At 42.6% G+C, this 17088-nt stretch overlaps 2 protein-coding genes across 3 annotated transcripts; one reads left to right on the top strand and one right to left on the bottom strand.

Moving 5' to 3' along the window:
* The first annotated feature begins 998 nt into the window (after positions 1–998).
* On the top strand, positions 999–15521 carry LOC135939832 (endoribonuclease ZC3H12A-like). Of its 2 annotated transcripts, none has more exons than XM_065484405.1 (7): positions 999–1345; positions 12214–12538; positions 12597–12735; positions 12794–13168; positions 13491–13735; positions 13797–14223; positions 14601–15521. In XM_065484405.1, exons 1-7 carry the CDS (start codon positions 1118–1120, stop codon positions 15016–15018), a joined length of 2157 nt encoding a protein of 718 aa, XP_065340477.1. In that variant the 5' UTR covers positions 999–1117; the 3' UTR covers positions 15019–15521. The 2 variants fall into 2 exon arrangements, with proteins under 2 accessions (XP_065340477.1, XP_065340478.1); XM_065484406.1 differs by lacking the exon at positions 999–1345 and adding an exon at positions 8572–8751.
* On the bottom strand, positions 15503–17055 carry mRpL1 (mitochondrial ribosomal protein L1). Its single transcript, XM_065484411.1, has 6 exons — positions 16948–17055; positions 16648–16840; positions 16382–16595; positions 16044–16326; positions 15867–15985; positions 15503–15811 (listed from the first exon to the last, which is right to left on the bottom strand). The coding sequence occupies exons 1-6, from the start codon at positions 16961–16963 to the stop codon at positions 15554–15556; spliced, it is 1083 nt and encodes a 360-aa protein (XP_065340483.1). The 5' UTR covers positions 16964–17055; the 3' UTR covers positions 15503–15553.
* Between the last annotated feature and the right edge of the window lie 33 nt (positions 17056–17088).

Genomic DNA, 17088 nt, shown 5'->3' with positions numbered 1-17088 from the left:
TAAAAAATAAAAACTTGATCAAATGTCCCATAAATTTTTAATTAAAAAACTGATCTTGAGTTTGAATGAGTCATTTTTATTTATAATTTGAGACCTTTACATAAGATAAGTGAAAAAAATGTTACTTGTTTTAAAAATTAATATTTTCGTAAATACCAGAGAAAATATTATTATCAATATTTGTTGATCTTGGAATGCCATAATATATATGCCTATTTCCTCTATACTTTTTTAGACCTGACCGTATCTGACACGGAAATTCTTAGGATTCGATGAATTAGCTTTTAGCGATAATATTGAAGTCGTGTGGTATTCACCGAGTTAAGAAATAATGTCATTACACGAAATTTTTTGAATTAACGAAGTTAACAAATTTTATCATTTGGAAAGTTAAAAATACTTGTTGGGATTTAGCATGGGAGGCGGTCATTAAAAATCGAATTATTTCATTCAATCGTGATGATGTTGTATGGGTATAGATTCTACTTGAAAAGACGAAATCGATTGATAGGTTTTTGACTTTATTTGGTCCTTATTTTTAATTTTAATGGGGATTTTTTTAAATAGCTCAATAAGGGTAAACCTTTTTTAATTTTTTGATTAGCATTAATTGTTGTATGATTCAGTGAAATAAACTAATAATTAATTATTAACATAATTATATTTTAAAAATTTCCGACTTTAGCATAGTTTTTTAATTGTTAGCTTTTGAGTAAAAAATGCAAGAAAATTTTGATCCGTTAAATAAATTAAGAAAACTCGATCTATATTAGCTTTTGGAACATGTTCTGTTCAGTTTGTGTTCTAACAATAAGATTAAACTTTTTAAAACTTGTAATGCCTGGAACTAAAATTCTCATTTTTATCTTATCTTATGCGAATTTGCAAAGTAATGGAATAAATTTAATGGCTCGAATTATTTGCATTGTGGCGCCACCGGCCGAAGTCGATGGTGGCAGGGTGGGTGCGATTGGTTGGCGGTGGTGCTCGGCGGCAGGTGGCAGTAGCGTCGGGCGAAAATGGTGGCAGTGGTCGCGATGTGGTGCAGCTCGGCGTGCGCGCTGCAAGAACGGAGGAATCGTCGGACGGCGAGCCAAGGTGCGGCCTGCTGAGCACGATGGACGCGCCCGGCGACGAAGACGACGCGGCGGCGACGGCGACGCAGCGGCGCCTTGTCAGCGTGCGACGGCGCCACCTGTCGCTGCTCAATCCGGACAGGGTGCGCGCCCTCTTCGGGGTCACTCTGCGCAATGTCGACGAGTGGGTGGACAACGAGCGCGCCTGGTTTGCCGTGAGCAGCGACTCCGCCGCCCCCGTGACCCACGACCTCGAGGCCTGTGTCCAGGTAAGTCAGCTGTTCCGAATTTTCAGTGGGTGAAGGGAGCTGTCAATGTTTTGGTTTGACAGTTTGACATTTCTGGGGGTGTTTGTTTGTTTCTTAATATTACTAAACTACATATTATCCTGAGGAAAAGGCATTCATTTTAAATAGGGGTTTTATTTGGTTATCACCTGAATACTAATTTTGCTACATACATAATTATTGTTAGTTGCATTTTACGCAGTTGAATTAGAATGGATTGATATATTAAATTTAGCAATAAAATTGAAATTAATTTGAATTGTTTACTACAGCTAGCAGATGATCATATATTATACTGTACTTCTGTTTTTGAATATTAATCTCAACTAATATGCAATAATTTTATTAGGATAATTATGTAGTTAAAAATATCAAATATTGCCGAATTGCTCGAAAAATTAACGGTTTATTGGGTTTATTAAAGATTTATTTCGATTCCTTTCCTTGCAATCTTAGTATTCAACGGTGTGCAAATTTTGGGGTCCATTTCCATTCAGGCGAAATAAATCGTAATTTTCAATTAGGAGACAGAGCTCCCCGCTTAATTAGCATGCAAACTTTAAAGCCAGTTTTCTAACAATAAGAAATTTAAACCTGGGTAACTCTTAAGCTCTATTTCAATATTCAGAGCATATGTATTTAAAAAGGTAAAGGTAAAAATTCTGTTTCAGAATTTTCCAATACTGATCCAATATCCACTTTAGTAATTTTTCTCCACAATGCGCGATGAAGTCATTAAAACAAAAGGGTAACCAAAAATCATAGCTTATCATAAGCCATCATTATTATTAAGTTTCACTTATTAATCCCGGTTAATCCCACATGACAAACATACACTTTCTTGGGTTTGTAGCCGATTTTCTGACTGATTTAAATAGTAAATCGATCTTCTTTAGTTGACTGTTAAAATATAAAGGTCACTTAGTTTTAATTGATTTAAGGTGAATTTTAGAAAAACGTCCCATTTAAAAATTTAATGAATCAAATGAGTTGACAGGGAGAATACCAATAATTAATATTTAAAGGTCGCGGATCCCCCTAGGTACCACAAGATGCTTTTAGAATGCTCAATTTTTATTCATAGTTTTATTTCCATGAAATCATGAAATGCAAACGTTTTTTGGAGATTTCCCTTGGAGCTAGATAGAAGCAATTAGGCGCGAGTTTTATTAGCTGCGGCGTCGGTTAATTAATCACGCATTTGCAAATGTCGCTATCTGCAATATTTGAGGAGAACGATCTTGAACGACTGCGAAGAAGGCTGTGAGCGAACGCGCTGCTTTGCTGAGGTCATCACTTTGAAGGTTGGCGCATTTTTCTTTCTTCGTTCCCTCTCGCAGCAGCAGCAGCAGAAACACTCGTTACGTATGAATGGGCGAGTGAAAAATAAAGGAATCGAGTGAGAGGAAGGTGCGGCCGAAACGACGCGTCTTGCGAAATTAATAATTCACCTCATTTTTTACCAACACGTCAAAAGTCCCGAAGTTCGTGACGCGCCAAATCCGCGAGTTGCTTGCGAAACCAACTTTTCGACAACCTTTGACCCTGACACAGGCATTAACTGACACCTGACTCGTTGCAGTCCGTCCGAAACTCGAAGCATTATTGTCATACTTGGCAGGCACTCTGGCTGAAGGTGGCTGCTGTCAGGGTCGGCGTTAAACTTCGACAGCCACTGCTCGTTCAGTGTAATGATGCGCACCGGCCAGGTCGGTATTGATTTTCCTGCCAATTTTTTGTTTGCATTCACCTTTGGCGAAAGTCGTTAATTTGGTTTCAGTCATCTGACACCTGACATATTGCCGCAGCCAAAATTCAAGTTTCACTCTCAATGACACATACTCGGTGCCATTGAGAAAAATCCATTCGATAACTTCAAGAAATTTCATTCATAATATATTATATTGTTTTATCCCTTTACGAAATTGCTCTTTTTCAAAATCAGGGGAGTTTTAAACTAAAAATGACGGTGAATAAAGCTGTTCAAATGCCATTTCTATTTGAGGGAAAATAAATGGCCGTTGTAAATTCGCGAATCGCAATTTTACCTCTTTCCCGAAGGCACGTTTTTTGCTAATTCAATTAAACGTGCTTGTGAGCGAGCTGCAAAAAATTGATCAGTGATACAGCATTTTCACTCTCGCAGGACGGCGAACGAAGGACAGCTGCTGGTCCTTGATTTATGACTATTGTGAACCGTACATTACAAGGCATTCGTTTTTGTAATCCTCGCTTTTGATGTAACCCAAATCGTAAAGCGTCCGGTAATCAATTCACGGTCAAAAGACAGCCATGTATAAACAATAAAAACAACGTGTATATTTTGTTCACCATTGTTAACAATCTGACAAGAAAATGAAACTTTGAGCAAAGGTTTTATAAACTGAAAGGAAACTCCACCAAAAATGTTTAAGGAGACAAATATGAATATCACATTTATTAAATTATTATGAAATGCGTTAATTGAATTATTAGAAACTTGTTTACTACTCTTGTGAAATTTTTACCCCGTCATTTCCCTATTTTGCTTTGAATTTTGAAAGTAAATAGATCAAGGCAGATAACTTCATTGACTGTGAGCTGCGACCGAAATGTTTTGAAAATAATACATGACTTTATTCAGTGTGAAGGTGATTATTTGAGTATTAATAATTTTAGAAAATCTCATTTTACGCGTTCCTTTTCTCAAACAAATATCAAATTTGGTTTCTCCCTCTTTCATAATTCAGATTCAGTAAAAATAATCCCCAAAACAATCTCCAGTCGCAGCGTTTGTCATGCTCTATTTCCTTTTACACGAATTCCAATTAATATTGGCCGAGCGTTGGTGGATCAAAAATGAATGTTGTGTGGCAGCTGTCCCGTGTACGCGGATCGCGGCGGGATGCTGAAAATGGGCACGATCAGTTTGCTAATTCGAACGCGAGCCGATCAGCGCGGAAAGTAGGAAGCGTCGTGTGTTGTCCAAGGCCGCTTTAGTGCACACCACGCCCGCCCGAAGAATACGAACGCCGAGTTTTGCGCCCCGTGGACCGCGAGAATCACGACTGCCGCCGCTGTTGCGCACGGCCGGCTGAGAAAAGCGGCGAAAGACACGCGGATTTGGCACCGAAAGCATTCAGATCGAGCGCGCGCGCAAAAGGAGGCGCGAATGTGGGTTACCCCGAGAGAGAAAGAAGACGAGCCGAAGAAGAAAAGTTGCCTCCGGTGCAACCTTCGGTACCTCCACTGGGAGCCGTCAGGGCGAACGTCACTGCTCTTTTCAGGTCACTCTCCGACATTGCAAATCCGCTCCTCCTGTTACAGAGGAGCCAGAAGAATGTGACCAATGTGTCAATGTAATGAGAAAGCTTGTCGCATTTCAGGTCCATTTTTTTGGATCAGGTTGCTCAAATTCCTCCGAAGACGCTTTTAAGAATTTATTCAGCTGTTGGGGTGGCAAAGAAAGATTTGCATCTCATCGCTTTTTGTAAGAATTAGAGTAATGAAAAAAGAAAAACCAATCTTCAATTTACATTCTATTTCTTACCTTAACTTAGCCTTTTCCTATATTTTAGATTTAAATTTCAGCGTTTTTTATTTGTAAATTCGGACAATTAGTCAGAAATACAATACAGTCAAAGTTTAAATAAAAATCATGTAAGAAAGGGCGACACTTCAGCCAAACAAGTAAGACCCTGTCTAGAGGGACAAAGCCGAAGTGAGCCCAGACTTATAAAACGCATAAAGCGAAGACACCATAAACACTTTAAAATCTTGCTATCAAACACGCCTTGTATAGGGAGGGAAACTGTGCCGCCGAACAGTGGTTGAGTGCGGATGGCATATCATTCCGCTCTTTTACGACACGAAATTCAACCACATTTTACCCCCCGAATTTTTCTCCAAATAATTTAGATTTCCTTGGTTACTGTCGAAAATCCTTTTTTGCAACGCTGCAAAAATTAATTCAACGTTGAAAATTTTTAAATTACCTAATAAGAATCACTTCTTGCAATTTAGAACAAATTTGTTATTTTTTTTTGAATTGTTAAATTCACACAATACTTACGTAAAAAAGCTGATAAATTAGCTTCCCTTTTTTCTTTTCGCCTCCTTGCATTTTAGGCGCGGGACTGCTGCAAAAAGATGAAATATAATTACTAATTTTGAATGGTTGCTCCATGGTGTTAGATATCAACATGATTGCATCACCCGACAAGGGGAAAACAGGACCACATTTTTCCTTGTAGAGTAGATCCATTTGCACAGCCTGAATTGAAAACATGACTTTGCGTAGTCTAAAGTAACACAAACTGCGCGTCTGATTTTCGGCGTTAGGCACGAACTTGACTCGAAGGCAAAAATAAACCGCGCACGTACCATTTTCGCATATAACACACATTGTCATGGAATCACGCAGGCCTTGCGCAAAACGAAGGTCTCTTTATTATTAAGATATAAATATATCGCGGGGGAGTGCATTATTTGCGGATTAGCTGCGAGGCGCGAATCCGGCCACGATTTCGCGGTGCAGTCACGACTTGGCCGCCCGGAGACGAGCAGCTGCTGCTCAGGTACCCCGCCGCCGCAGCCGCCGGACCCTAGAGCGAGGAGCTGTTCGTTTCGTACCTCGACAGAAAGGATGGAAGGAGTCCGGCAACGGACGAACCAGCGAAAAAAGGCGGCGAGGGCAACGAAACGAGCAGCGGCGCATCCTGCTGCTCGGCGCGGCCGGACCCGCGGAAGCCGTTGCACTCGATTTCTCTCTCGTTCGCTCAAACGGTCCCTGCAGACGCAAATGGAGAAGCTAGCGCGAAAATACGTACACAAATACTACACGCACGCGTTCGAATTACGGCCATGTCGAATCATTTGCATAGCCTCGATTTTTGTGACGGAAGAAATAGCACCGCTGGTTCCGGCCGTCCGACCCGGCCTCAAAGAATTTCGCGCTTTGTGGCTAATGATCGCACGAAGCTTCTAAATTTTTCCAAATGCGAATGAATATTAATTTGAATCATTTAGACGGTATTTGCATACAAATATATACTCTTCAAATATCAATTATTGACTCATGTAGAATTTATTCACGGTCAGTTAAAATTAATTAAGCTTCATTTGTTGTTTGGGCTTCGCAAATTTATGTAACGTTGTTTTTCTGTTAAACGCTCTTGATAATGTGTAGCAATCAACTTTTTAGCATCAGCATATTTTTTATTATCAAACAAATCTTTTGCGTTGCAGTTTTTTTTTGCAGAAGGGTCATGGGCACTGATATGTTAGCAAATTTACAAGTTTCGTTTTTGCGTGTTGAGCCTCGATTTATTAACAAAAGCAAACTTAAAGTTGCGCGGATGGTTGTAAAAACACGGATTCTTCTCGCACACTGGTAGAGTATTGTACTCAAGCGCTTCAGAGTGGCGCAGCGGAGGATGAAATACTTTGGTGTAAAACTTGTGTTAAATCAGCAAACGACTTTTCAAACTTGAAAATAAAACTTTTCACTAAAGAGAAGTCAGAGCGTTAAAATTGAAATACTGTAAATAATTTTATAAAAAAACTCAGTCGATGAAACCGAAAATTTAATTACAAACACACACTTTTGTAGTTTTCTTGATAGTAACAGCTTATTCTCTGCGATAAATTTATTTCATAACTAAGAAACCGACACGCCAAAAGCCTGACTGCATGAACTTATTTCTTCATTTACACCAACGTGGTCCTTTCTGGTTCGCGGCCGATTTGCAGATCGAACGTGGGAGTAAATTTCGAGCGTCTGTACATCGAGGACAGCGTTAATATTCTCGTTACCCTCGTGTCACTTTCTTTCTCTCGTTGATCGTGTTGAATCGAGATCCGGTTGCTCTCACGCACACTGCGGTGTTACGCGAATGCGATAAAAATTAAATGGCAAAGCGAGATGAGGAATGCAAGCGATGCAGAGCGGCTGTAAGAAAGAAAGAAAGAAAGAGGCAGGCAGGCAGGTGGTGTCGCAAGGACCGGGTTCGAGGCCCGAGCTCGATCGCCAACACTCCAGGATCTGCTCTTGCGTCACAACAGTGCACTCGCCGAGTGCATCCAGCAGTTGACCTTGGTTTTTTTACTGCCAATATGAGCGAAATAACATATCACACACAATGCCCCACCGACAGATTGGATGCATGATAATTTTTTACTTGATTTATCGGAAAGCCAGAGGCACCTTTCAACGCTTTTGATAACCTTGCATCTCAAGTGAGATGCATTTCCAATTTAATTTATTTGTTCAAAAGTGGTGCTTTCAACTGATCCTGGTGTGAAGTAATATTTCAAACTAAATTCTCGATAAGATAATAAAATTCTTTGTTTCAGAATCTGAAGCAATATGTCGCTTTCGATTATTTTGGATGAAGCAATTAATTGGCTCCTTGCTGTAGCTAACAATAAGACCATTCAAGGTTCTTGAAGGTTGTGCATTTGGCAATCAGCAAGCACAGATTTTTATTTATTTCTTGTCTTTGAATTACTGGCTCCAAATATGCAGATCTCATGGAACAATCAAACGAGAGATAATAAAATTTTATCATCTAAATCATTGTTCTGAGAAAAAGCAAACATAAATTATCTATCCACTTAAATAGTCCCATAAATATCGGGATTTTCTAGTTGTTGAAAACTTATCATGGTCCCCAGAAAAGGAATTTAATTAAGACAGTTAAGAGCGAATGTATACAATCTACGTGTTGCTTGTTCCATAAACCAGAAATGAAATTGAAACGATTAAAAGTTTAATTAGGAGTTTTTGAACTATAGAGAAGAATTGAAATATTTAATCTAAATTTATCAAGCGTTCCTCAGGGTCTTTCACAAAAAATGTCTCTCTTGGAGATGATCCGGCTTTAGAAATTCCTCGAGAATCCCGATCGAATTCGAAACGAGGAGCAGGAAGTGGCACTGATAATCTAAATTAGAATTCGAAGCGCAGCTATTCTTCTCACTCAGCCGCAGCGTGCGACGCTCAGGCAGAGAAAAGCTGCTTCAGGAGGATGTGCGCGGCGCGGTGCGGCGGAGGACGGGAGAGAAAAGGTGTCGTTTGGTGCGTCTGGGCCCCTAACGAGACCTTCACACCCGGAAGCTGCGCCAGTCACGGGGGAATCAGGTCAGCGGCCGCCGCGGCCTGCAGGCGCCCCCCTTCCCGGATCTCCCCCTCCCCTCCGCCTCCTCTTTCACCCGGCCAGTGAGTGAGACGAGCCTTCCTTCGGTGCTCAGTCAGTGCGGCGCGCTGCGTGCTCGCGAAAACTCTTTCCTCACACTCGCGCCTTTGTCTTTCTGTGCTCTCTTCTGTCCCGAACGAATGGACACTGCCCAAATGCTGGATTACCCTTGAGGCTGTAGATTTGCACGGCAACATGATCCTCAACGACAAGGTACACCCAGAAACTAGAAATCATCATATATTGACGTCATGTGAATTCGTGGAGTTGTATTCGCTTAGTTTAATTGTTTTATTTTAAGCATCGTCTTTAGTTTGTGAAATTTCTAGCCGTTAAAAGTTTGGCAAATATTGAAACTTTAGTTATCATTTTGAGCACCAGCTCCTAAGAAGCAGACGTTCCCCGTGAATCACCTCGAAATTGACTTCGGTATTTTTACATTTAACACACACACACACACACACACACGCACTTTTGAATAAATCCCATCAAGGATATAGCACTGGGATTTCCCATTTAAATCGTCTTGTGAGTAGGTGTCAGCTGTCACTGCAGTTAAGCATTAATCACTCGCGGCGCTGTTCAAAGAAACCATTTAAACTAATATCTCGTGTTGCGCAACTGGAGGAAGTTGCATTATTTTTTAAAAATATTTACATTTCGCTTTGATAACGAATGTGTGCCAACACAGGTTGCTGCGTGCATGTAGAAAAAAAAACATAAAAAATCCCGTGCTTTCTCCAAGATTTGATTATGTACATCCTCTTCGGCGCACTTTATCTCGACTAATTATCACCAAACAGCTGATAAGCGCACTCGAAGTGGAGTTCTTGCCCCGCACAAACAGCATAGCGAGTTCCGGCACAACGTCCAAGCACGGAGTCGGATAAAAACCACAGCTTTTCGAAACAAAAGTACAAGCCGTTTTTTTATTTACCGCGGTGACCGTCATTCTTAGCGGTCACGTGTCGGTTGTATTTGTTCTGGATCGTGCGACAATGGTGGCTATCTGCGTATATTGCGCGGAGAAAACAAAGCCGGCTCCGTTGTGACGTCAGCCGGTGGGTCGCGTGTCAGGTGGGGGCGGACGCACCGGCGGCGGCGTCGGACGGACCTTTTCCTCTGCTTGCCTTCCACGGTACACGGATCTCGCTGGCTCCGCAGCCGCGATTCATTCTCCCGCCGTGTGGCTTACGCGTCACAATGACCTGCTGCTAATTACGTTGCCATGATTTGCCAACTCTCCCAGCTCCGTTTCGACTTTTGCCGAATCCATTGACGACCGTTTTTCATTCAGTGTCGCTCTTGGTGTAAAACGCAGTCGGCAGACAGGGAAAAGGCGAGAAAACCAGTTTTTGCGCTGCCACTCGCAGAGATGTGTATTAGTGGATCAGCCGGAAATGTTATTCTGGGATCTCCCATGCAATAACTCATCATCGTGAATTCAGACTATTAGGGTCACTCGAGGCGGATCTCGGTGCTTCCCAAACTAAGACTATACACCTTTTCCTAATTCAAAATAGAACTTATATTTATTTTTATTATTTAAAAAACTTCCTTGAACCAAAATAAACATTTTCACTTCCTTACCAGGCGAGCGTGTGATTAATCAGAAATTCAAGTTCGATTTATTTTAATCTATTAATACACCTTTTCTTTATCCTTTGCATTTTCCCTATTCTCTCCGCCAGTTTATTATTTTGAGAATCGGTTTCACTGGAATTGCCTTAGGAACCTGTTTGTAAAGGTCGCTGCCAGGCGAACCCTGAGCAAAGGTCGTTTTTTTCTCATCGTCTCATCATCCAAGAATTTTTCCCCTCGGCGGTCAGAAAAAAGTCCACTCCAAAGTGCTTAGAATACCAAAAGACAAAATTAACTGCGCAATATTTTGCGATCACAAAATATGAGAATGTGTTGCTCTGTTAATTCATGGCACGGTAATTTGTTTACTCCCCTTGGATGTCCATACTCCTAAGCTTATTTTGCTTTTCAAATGTCAACATGCCTTCTTGTTTATTATGCTAAAAATGATCGAGACGAGACGAAATGAAATCAAACACGTAAACTGCGTAAATTTTTAATAATATAGGAAAATTGAATTTCAATTGTTCTTTGTTCCTGTTTTGATCATTGCAGAATAATAAATTTTGGATTGGAGCCACAAACACTTGATTTAATCGCCCAAAACAATGCTCTATGCTTTCAATTGTTAACTTCTATGGATATAATACACAATAAATCTCGAGGTCTGCGTTAAGGGGACTATGAGATGTTACTTCGATGCATTTATATTTAGATTTGAATCTGTGTGATCGTTGACTGCACGGTTCTTTTTTCAGTTGGTCGAACTTTTCTCTAAAGAATCGCTGGGTTGCTCTCGCTTGCAATGAATATGTAGGCTGCGAGAGTTCGAAAATCGTTACGCAGTGGAAACGCGGAGATCCTGGTCTCTCTTCTCTCTCTAGGTCTCCGCTCGCGCACACTCTCAGTACTTTCTTTTCGCTGGCGACCGTCGCTACTCTTTTACTATTATGATCGCGCTATTACGTGGCGGGCAAAGAAGAAGAAAGTTATTCTTCTGCCTTCTGCGTGTGCTCGTACAATGGTGTGGATTTTCCAATTTGTCTCAATCGCGCAGACACTGCAAAAAGAGAAAAAATGGCCACTCTCACTCATTGAGGCTCTCCATTTACGGCCGATGTTGTGACCGGAGTAAAATTTTTCGTTTCATCCTCGCCTGGGAGTGAAAGTTTGGCCGTCAAACGTTTTCGCTCTCGCACCAAAACTTTTACATTTTAGTGAATCCGGATAAAAGCACGCTTTTCCACGCTTTTGAAAAAGTCCGAGCTCCGGCTGAATAAATAATTGAGCATGCGCTCGCGTTTGTAATTTTGAAGCGAGGTACCAGCGTCACGGCGCCTAAATTCTGATCGTGAGCAAACACATGCTCGGCTGCCGGATTCGAATTAGTGGCTTTGAGATTTCAGCAGTCGTGACATTTCGTTTCTTTCTCTCAGCATTGTGTTGTTTCTTCGAACAGGATACGCCGGCAGTGCATTGGATTCGTACGCCGCGATCAATCTCGCTCTGTTCTCGCGCGGATTCAATGAACCCTTTCGCTGAGCCTCAAAATTGTTGCCTCCACGCTCAAGGTTCAAATGCGCACCTAATTATTTTTTCTCTCCTTTTCGCCCCACTTAATTATGAATTTCGTAAGAAGAAAGATTTTATTTTGTAACTGGATAGTGAGTGACGCAGGGGAATCGGAGCGATAAAATGTATTGCAGTGTGCGTCATTCGGCAGCCATTTAAAGAGCGGCCGTATGCAAAAAAGCGATACACTCGGATATTTTTTGCCACGCAACTAAGTAAATAATACACAGCGTGACAAGAAGTCTGAAGTAGGATTTAAATCCCAATTGGTTAATAAGGGCTTAAGTGAGTCATTATAGAATGGTGTTTATTTTTTTCTTTTGTCTTTCTTTATATAATCTACGTATTGCAGCCAATTGAAAATGAAAAACAAAACACTTAAATGTGTGTCTATCGGAGAAATTTGATCTCTAGATAAATACAATGCACACTGAAATTGCTATCTCACTGTGGGAAATATTTTAATTAGACTTTATTATCACGCTGCATTCCTGACTAATTATCTGGTTTATTATGTTTCAGCGTTATATCGACTCATCATGCACAGAGGCTGGTGGCACTGAAGAAGACTCGAGCTACGACTCTGACTGCGAATCGGCGCCGAATGCGGTGCCACACAGGTGTCACGACGACGTCAGTCGGACGGTGTCGGATACTTTGGGTGCGGAGTTTGCCGAGTATGTGTCGTCGCCGCCCCCTGGCTACACGCAAAAGGTCGAGTTCGGCCTCAAGCTCGGCTACACGGAGCGCCAGGTGCAGGTCGCTCTGGCAAAAATCGGCGACAATCCTAGCCAGAACGAATTGCTCGCCGAACTTATAAAGCTTGGTGCAGCCAAGAGCGCCTCAGGTGAGGTTTCAAAATAAATATTTTGCTTCATCATTATTAATTTTTCTCCACAACGCAGACTTCTCTCCTACTTCGGACGTAGCCCCGTGTTTTGGGGTGGATTCATTTGCTGACTGTGAGAATGGTGATAGTGAAGAAGTCCTTGCGGTGAACCAGCTAAGGCACATAGTCATAGACGGGAGCAACGTAGCCATGAGGTGAGTTTGGAATTTTCCCTTCACCCCAAGTTCCACTAACTCTTCTTTTCCCCCGCAGCCATGGCAATAAAGAAGCATTCAGTTGTCGTGGCATCAAGCTGTGCGTCGAGTGGTTTCAAGCGAGGGGACACCAGAGAATCACAGTATTCGTGCCGCGCTGGCGCAAGGAGGCGTCGCGGCCCGAGCGACCCATCAAGGACCAGGAGATCCTCAACGAGCTGGAGCAGGAACGCATTGTTGTGTTCACGCCGTCCAGGCACGTCAACGGAAAGAGGGTCACCTGCTACGATGACAGGTACATCCTCAGACTGGCTCACGACACGGACGGCGTCGTCGTCTCGAACGACAACTACCGAGATCTGCTCAGCCAGAGCCCTGAGTTCCGCAAGGTTGTCGAAGAACGCATCCTGATGTACTCCTTTGTAAATGACAAGTAAGTGTATTTCCTTTTTAGTGTCCAATGCTATTTTGAGCTCGGTTTTACATTATTACGAGTGTAACACCACATCCAGGAAATGAAGTCACTTCAATTAACTCTTGTGAATTTCACGCCTTGGAGCTTAACTATAGATATGACTCAACTCTGCTTAAGCCTTTTTGATGCATTTTTTCCTGAAAATGATCTTATCAAAGTTACGTAACATCCTGATATTATTGAAAGAATTCAAGATTTTCTATATTAAATTCTGATTTCCCACAGAAAAACGTCATAAATGAATTGCAATTCCAATGTTAATCCAATGTTATTTTTTCAGGTTCATGCCTCCTGACGATCCATTAGGCCGGTCTGGCCCTACACTCGACAAGTTCCTCCGCGTTACCTCAGTAAAGGCTGACCCCCCGCGGCCGTGTCCTTACGGCAAGAAGTGCACCTACGGAAACAAGTGCAAGTACGCGCACCCAGAGCGAGGTCCGCTGCCGCTCAAATCCATTTCTGAACGACTGGCGGAAAACGCTCAGAGGCAGCTGCAGGCCCGTGCCAGTAGAGATGCCAGTCCAGGTAAAATTAAAATTTAAATCACTATGATCAGACCGTATTTACGTAAAATTCTTTCGCTCAGGTGACCAGTCAAAAAGCAAATCTCTAAGTTTGCCGCCTGGAGAGCAGCCACGCAAGACGCCTCTGTCAAGGACGCGGTCGTCGGTGCCAAACTCGTGCAATAACGAGCGCCAGGGTGTCTCCAAGAGCAAGAGCGTGGAGAACGTAGCATACAACTTCCGCGTCCCTCCACCCCACTCGCAGTACATCCCTCCTCCGCAGCAGCAACAGCAGCAGCAGCAGATGTGGACCCAAGTCAGTCATGTGTCCCAGGACTGGCACATGATGGCGGCGCCGAGTGGCCACTTGCCTCTTGGCAAACAATTGTCCGACCCACCGGTCAACCCAGAACACGAACAGACTGAACCCGTCAACCTGCACCGCAAGCTGCAGCGCCAGCTCACCCTCAACCCTGCTTTCGACGCTCGCCTCTTGCATCTCCAGCACGGGTAAGCATTTTAATATGAATTTTAATCTGGTCTCTTTTTGAATTTAAAAACCTTATTTAAATATTATTTATATGTATATTTTTTTGGTGTGTCTGGTATATCTTCAGCAATTTTACTACGAATTCTAAATATGAAATTAAGTTTCCAATTTTTTACCCATAAGGAAGACATGAGTAGGATTTGTAAACAGTCCTAAATTTTTAGAAAATAGTTTTTTTTCTAATTTTTGTATTTTAAATTTATTTCCATTTATGCACAAGAAATTTGTAAAAATATACCATTTTAAAACTAGTTTAAATCAGCACAGAATAATAAATAACTCAACCGTTGATTTTCACTTTAAATTCGTTTCTTATTTACCTTCTTTATTTGTGCAGAAGCTATGGTGCCCCAGCAGAGCACAGACCCATCGGCCGATGCACTAGCAGCGCCACTGACTACCGCATGCCCCACTGGGGGGAGCCGACGCACCAGCTGGGCGGTCCAGAAGTGGCCCTGCACCAGAGCGTGACCCGGATCGCGTCAGCCCCTGAGCCGCTGCCACCGTGCTGGCCTCCGGCGCCGACGCAGCAGCGGCACGTGCCCCTGACACACATCAGCGCCAGCTCTGAGCCAAACCTGATGGTGCCGCCGCAGTGGACGCACATGGACGCCGAGGTGCGCAGCCGCATCAACTACCACCTGTCGTCACTGTTCCCTGCTGAGCAGGTGCAGGCTGCAATGAACATGCTGCCTGAAGAGACCAACCCGCAGAAGATCTGTGCCCTCATCCTAACAATGTTCCACAAGCCGTAAAACAAATAATTGTGTGACGGAGGGCGCTCGAAGGCATGCGAGCTGAGATATTTCCAACACGTCCGCGACGCCCTCCACGGTTTTTACTCTACGTACTCAATATTTTGTGTCAAATAATTGCTATGGGTGTTGAGAGTTTGCCCCTAGCTGCAGATTTTCCAACCAAATTGGTTGAAACGGACGCTTCGGACGAGTCGTCGCGCAATTGGGGCTGTACCCCTTCTTGCCCTGCAACCGACTTTCTCGTTTCTCTGAGCAAAAGTGTGAAGAAAAGTAACTCTATGAGTTGGTTATTTTATTACTTAGTTCCCTCATTTTATCGATGTACGACTACTCGATGTTTAGCTGCACAAATTGCCAAATGACAAGCGATGAAATATTCCTCCTTGACGTTCCATGTTGAATGTAGAAGTTTTTACAGTGTAAAACCAATGTTGAACGCAAGTATTTGGCGAAAATTTTGGTCAAAGTGTACCAAATAAAATTCTATTTTCTGTTGACAACTAATTAATCTTTCATTTCAAACTATCACAAATTATTGCCGCGCTGCCACTGCTTCATCATCGTCCTCACTTTTTGGCGGAGCTTTCTCTTCAACCTCCTCCTTCACAACTCCTCTTTCTTTAATTCCTAAGATATCAAAGAGATCCAATTTGAATTTCTCAAATCCTGGAGGACACAAGAGATAAAGCCGCCAGATGAGCGGCTCATTCTTTTTTGGAGGAGATTTTGAGTTGAGGTCCTGTATCAGTGCCATCATGTTCGCTTTCAGCTGCTCCACTGGCATGTCAAGCTACAAAAATTCTTAAATGAATAGAACGTTCAATCAAAAAATCATTACAAAATACCTTCCCAATAGAGCACTCAAGCCAGCCGAATTCCGGCTCCCTGTCATCTTTCTCCACCTCATACTCGATCCCATACATGAATTTTCTTGTCGCATCTAATACGTCATCAGTTATAGACCCTAGAAAGAAATAACCCCGCTGTTTCAACAACTCACTGACATCAATTGTTGCACCAACCATTTCTCTGGTGAGGAAACTTGGTTTTAAAGATTCCTCTCAAAGGTGCTAGTTCTGACATGATATCCGGCGACGCTATGACGAAATCTGCATTCCTAAGGGTGACATCTCCAGACTGGATGCCCTTTATTAGCTCAGAGCCACCTACGAGGTGTGCACCAGCTTCCAAAACTTTATTCCTGGCCGTGGTGTCATTGGTGAAAACTACAATAGTGCGCTTGACTTCCTGGTCAAAGGGATGAGGCGTGTCGACCAATCCGACAAGTTTGCCCACGAAACGGGTCTGAAATGCGATCGTCAAGCGTCAGGTTCATTTACAGATATTATTGTATCAGCACCTTTTTCTCTCCGTGCATGTCGAGTTCTACTCTTAAGCGGAGCAAACTGTCTGGTCTGTTATACATGGTTGGGTGATGCGTCTCTCTGTGCTGCAGCACAGCTTGCTCGAAAGTGATACTCTTCTGGCGGAAAAATCTCTGAGCGTAAACATCATCCTCAGGCACAAAACGCCAATAGTCATCGACCATCTTTGGTTTGAAAACCATTTTATTTCTGATAGAAAACAAAATGTTATAATTTAATAGCTGGGAATGGAAAATCTTACTTTTTCTCTCTTTGACTGAGAGGGTCAAACGCAACTTTCTGGATTTCCACCTTCACCTTCTTTTTCCTCGCCTTTTCTCTGGTGCCCTTTCGGGCTGCCATGCCCCGGCATGGTTCAACATAGGTTGGTCGCAGCAAGGAACCAAGCAAGGTCCGTCCAAACAAGACAGCTGACAAGCTTTTTGTGAGTAAACCTGTGGTTAAAATATACTTATATCAACTTGTAGCCAAAAATGTGCTCAAATCATCAAATCAGAGACACAAATAAGGAGAAAAATAACAAAAGTTGAAAATGTTTTACCTGCCGGAGCTGCCATCTTTAGTTATCAAGGGGGGGTTAGTCAGTTGGCAGGATTTTACGAATCTTATTGGCCACGAGCAATCACGTGAAGGATCGGCCTATGAAAAGAGCGCATTCGGGACACGAGTGTCTGAGCTGCTA

The sequence above is a fragment of the Cloeon dipterum genome, chromosome 3, assembly GCF_949628265.1.
Source record: "Cloeon dipterum chromosome 3, ieCloDipt1.1, whole genome shotgun sequence".
NCBI lineage: Eukaryota > Metazoa > Arthropoda > Insecta > Ephemeroptera > Baetidae > Cloeon > Cloeon dipterum.
The sequence above is the reverse complement of the archived record's forward strand: the minus strand, read 5'-3'. Positions and strand labels throughout refer to the sequence as shown.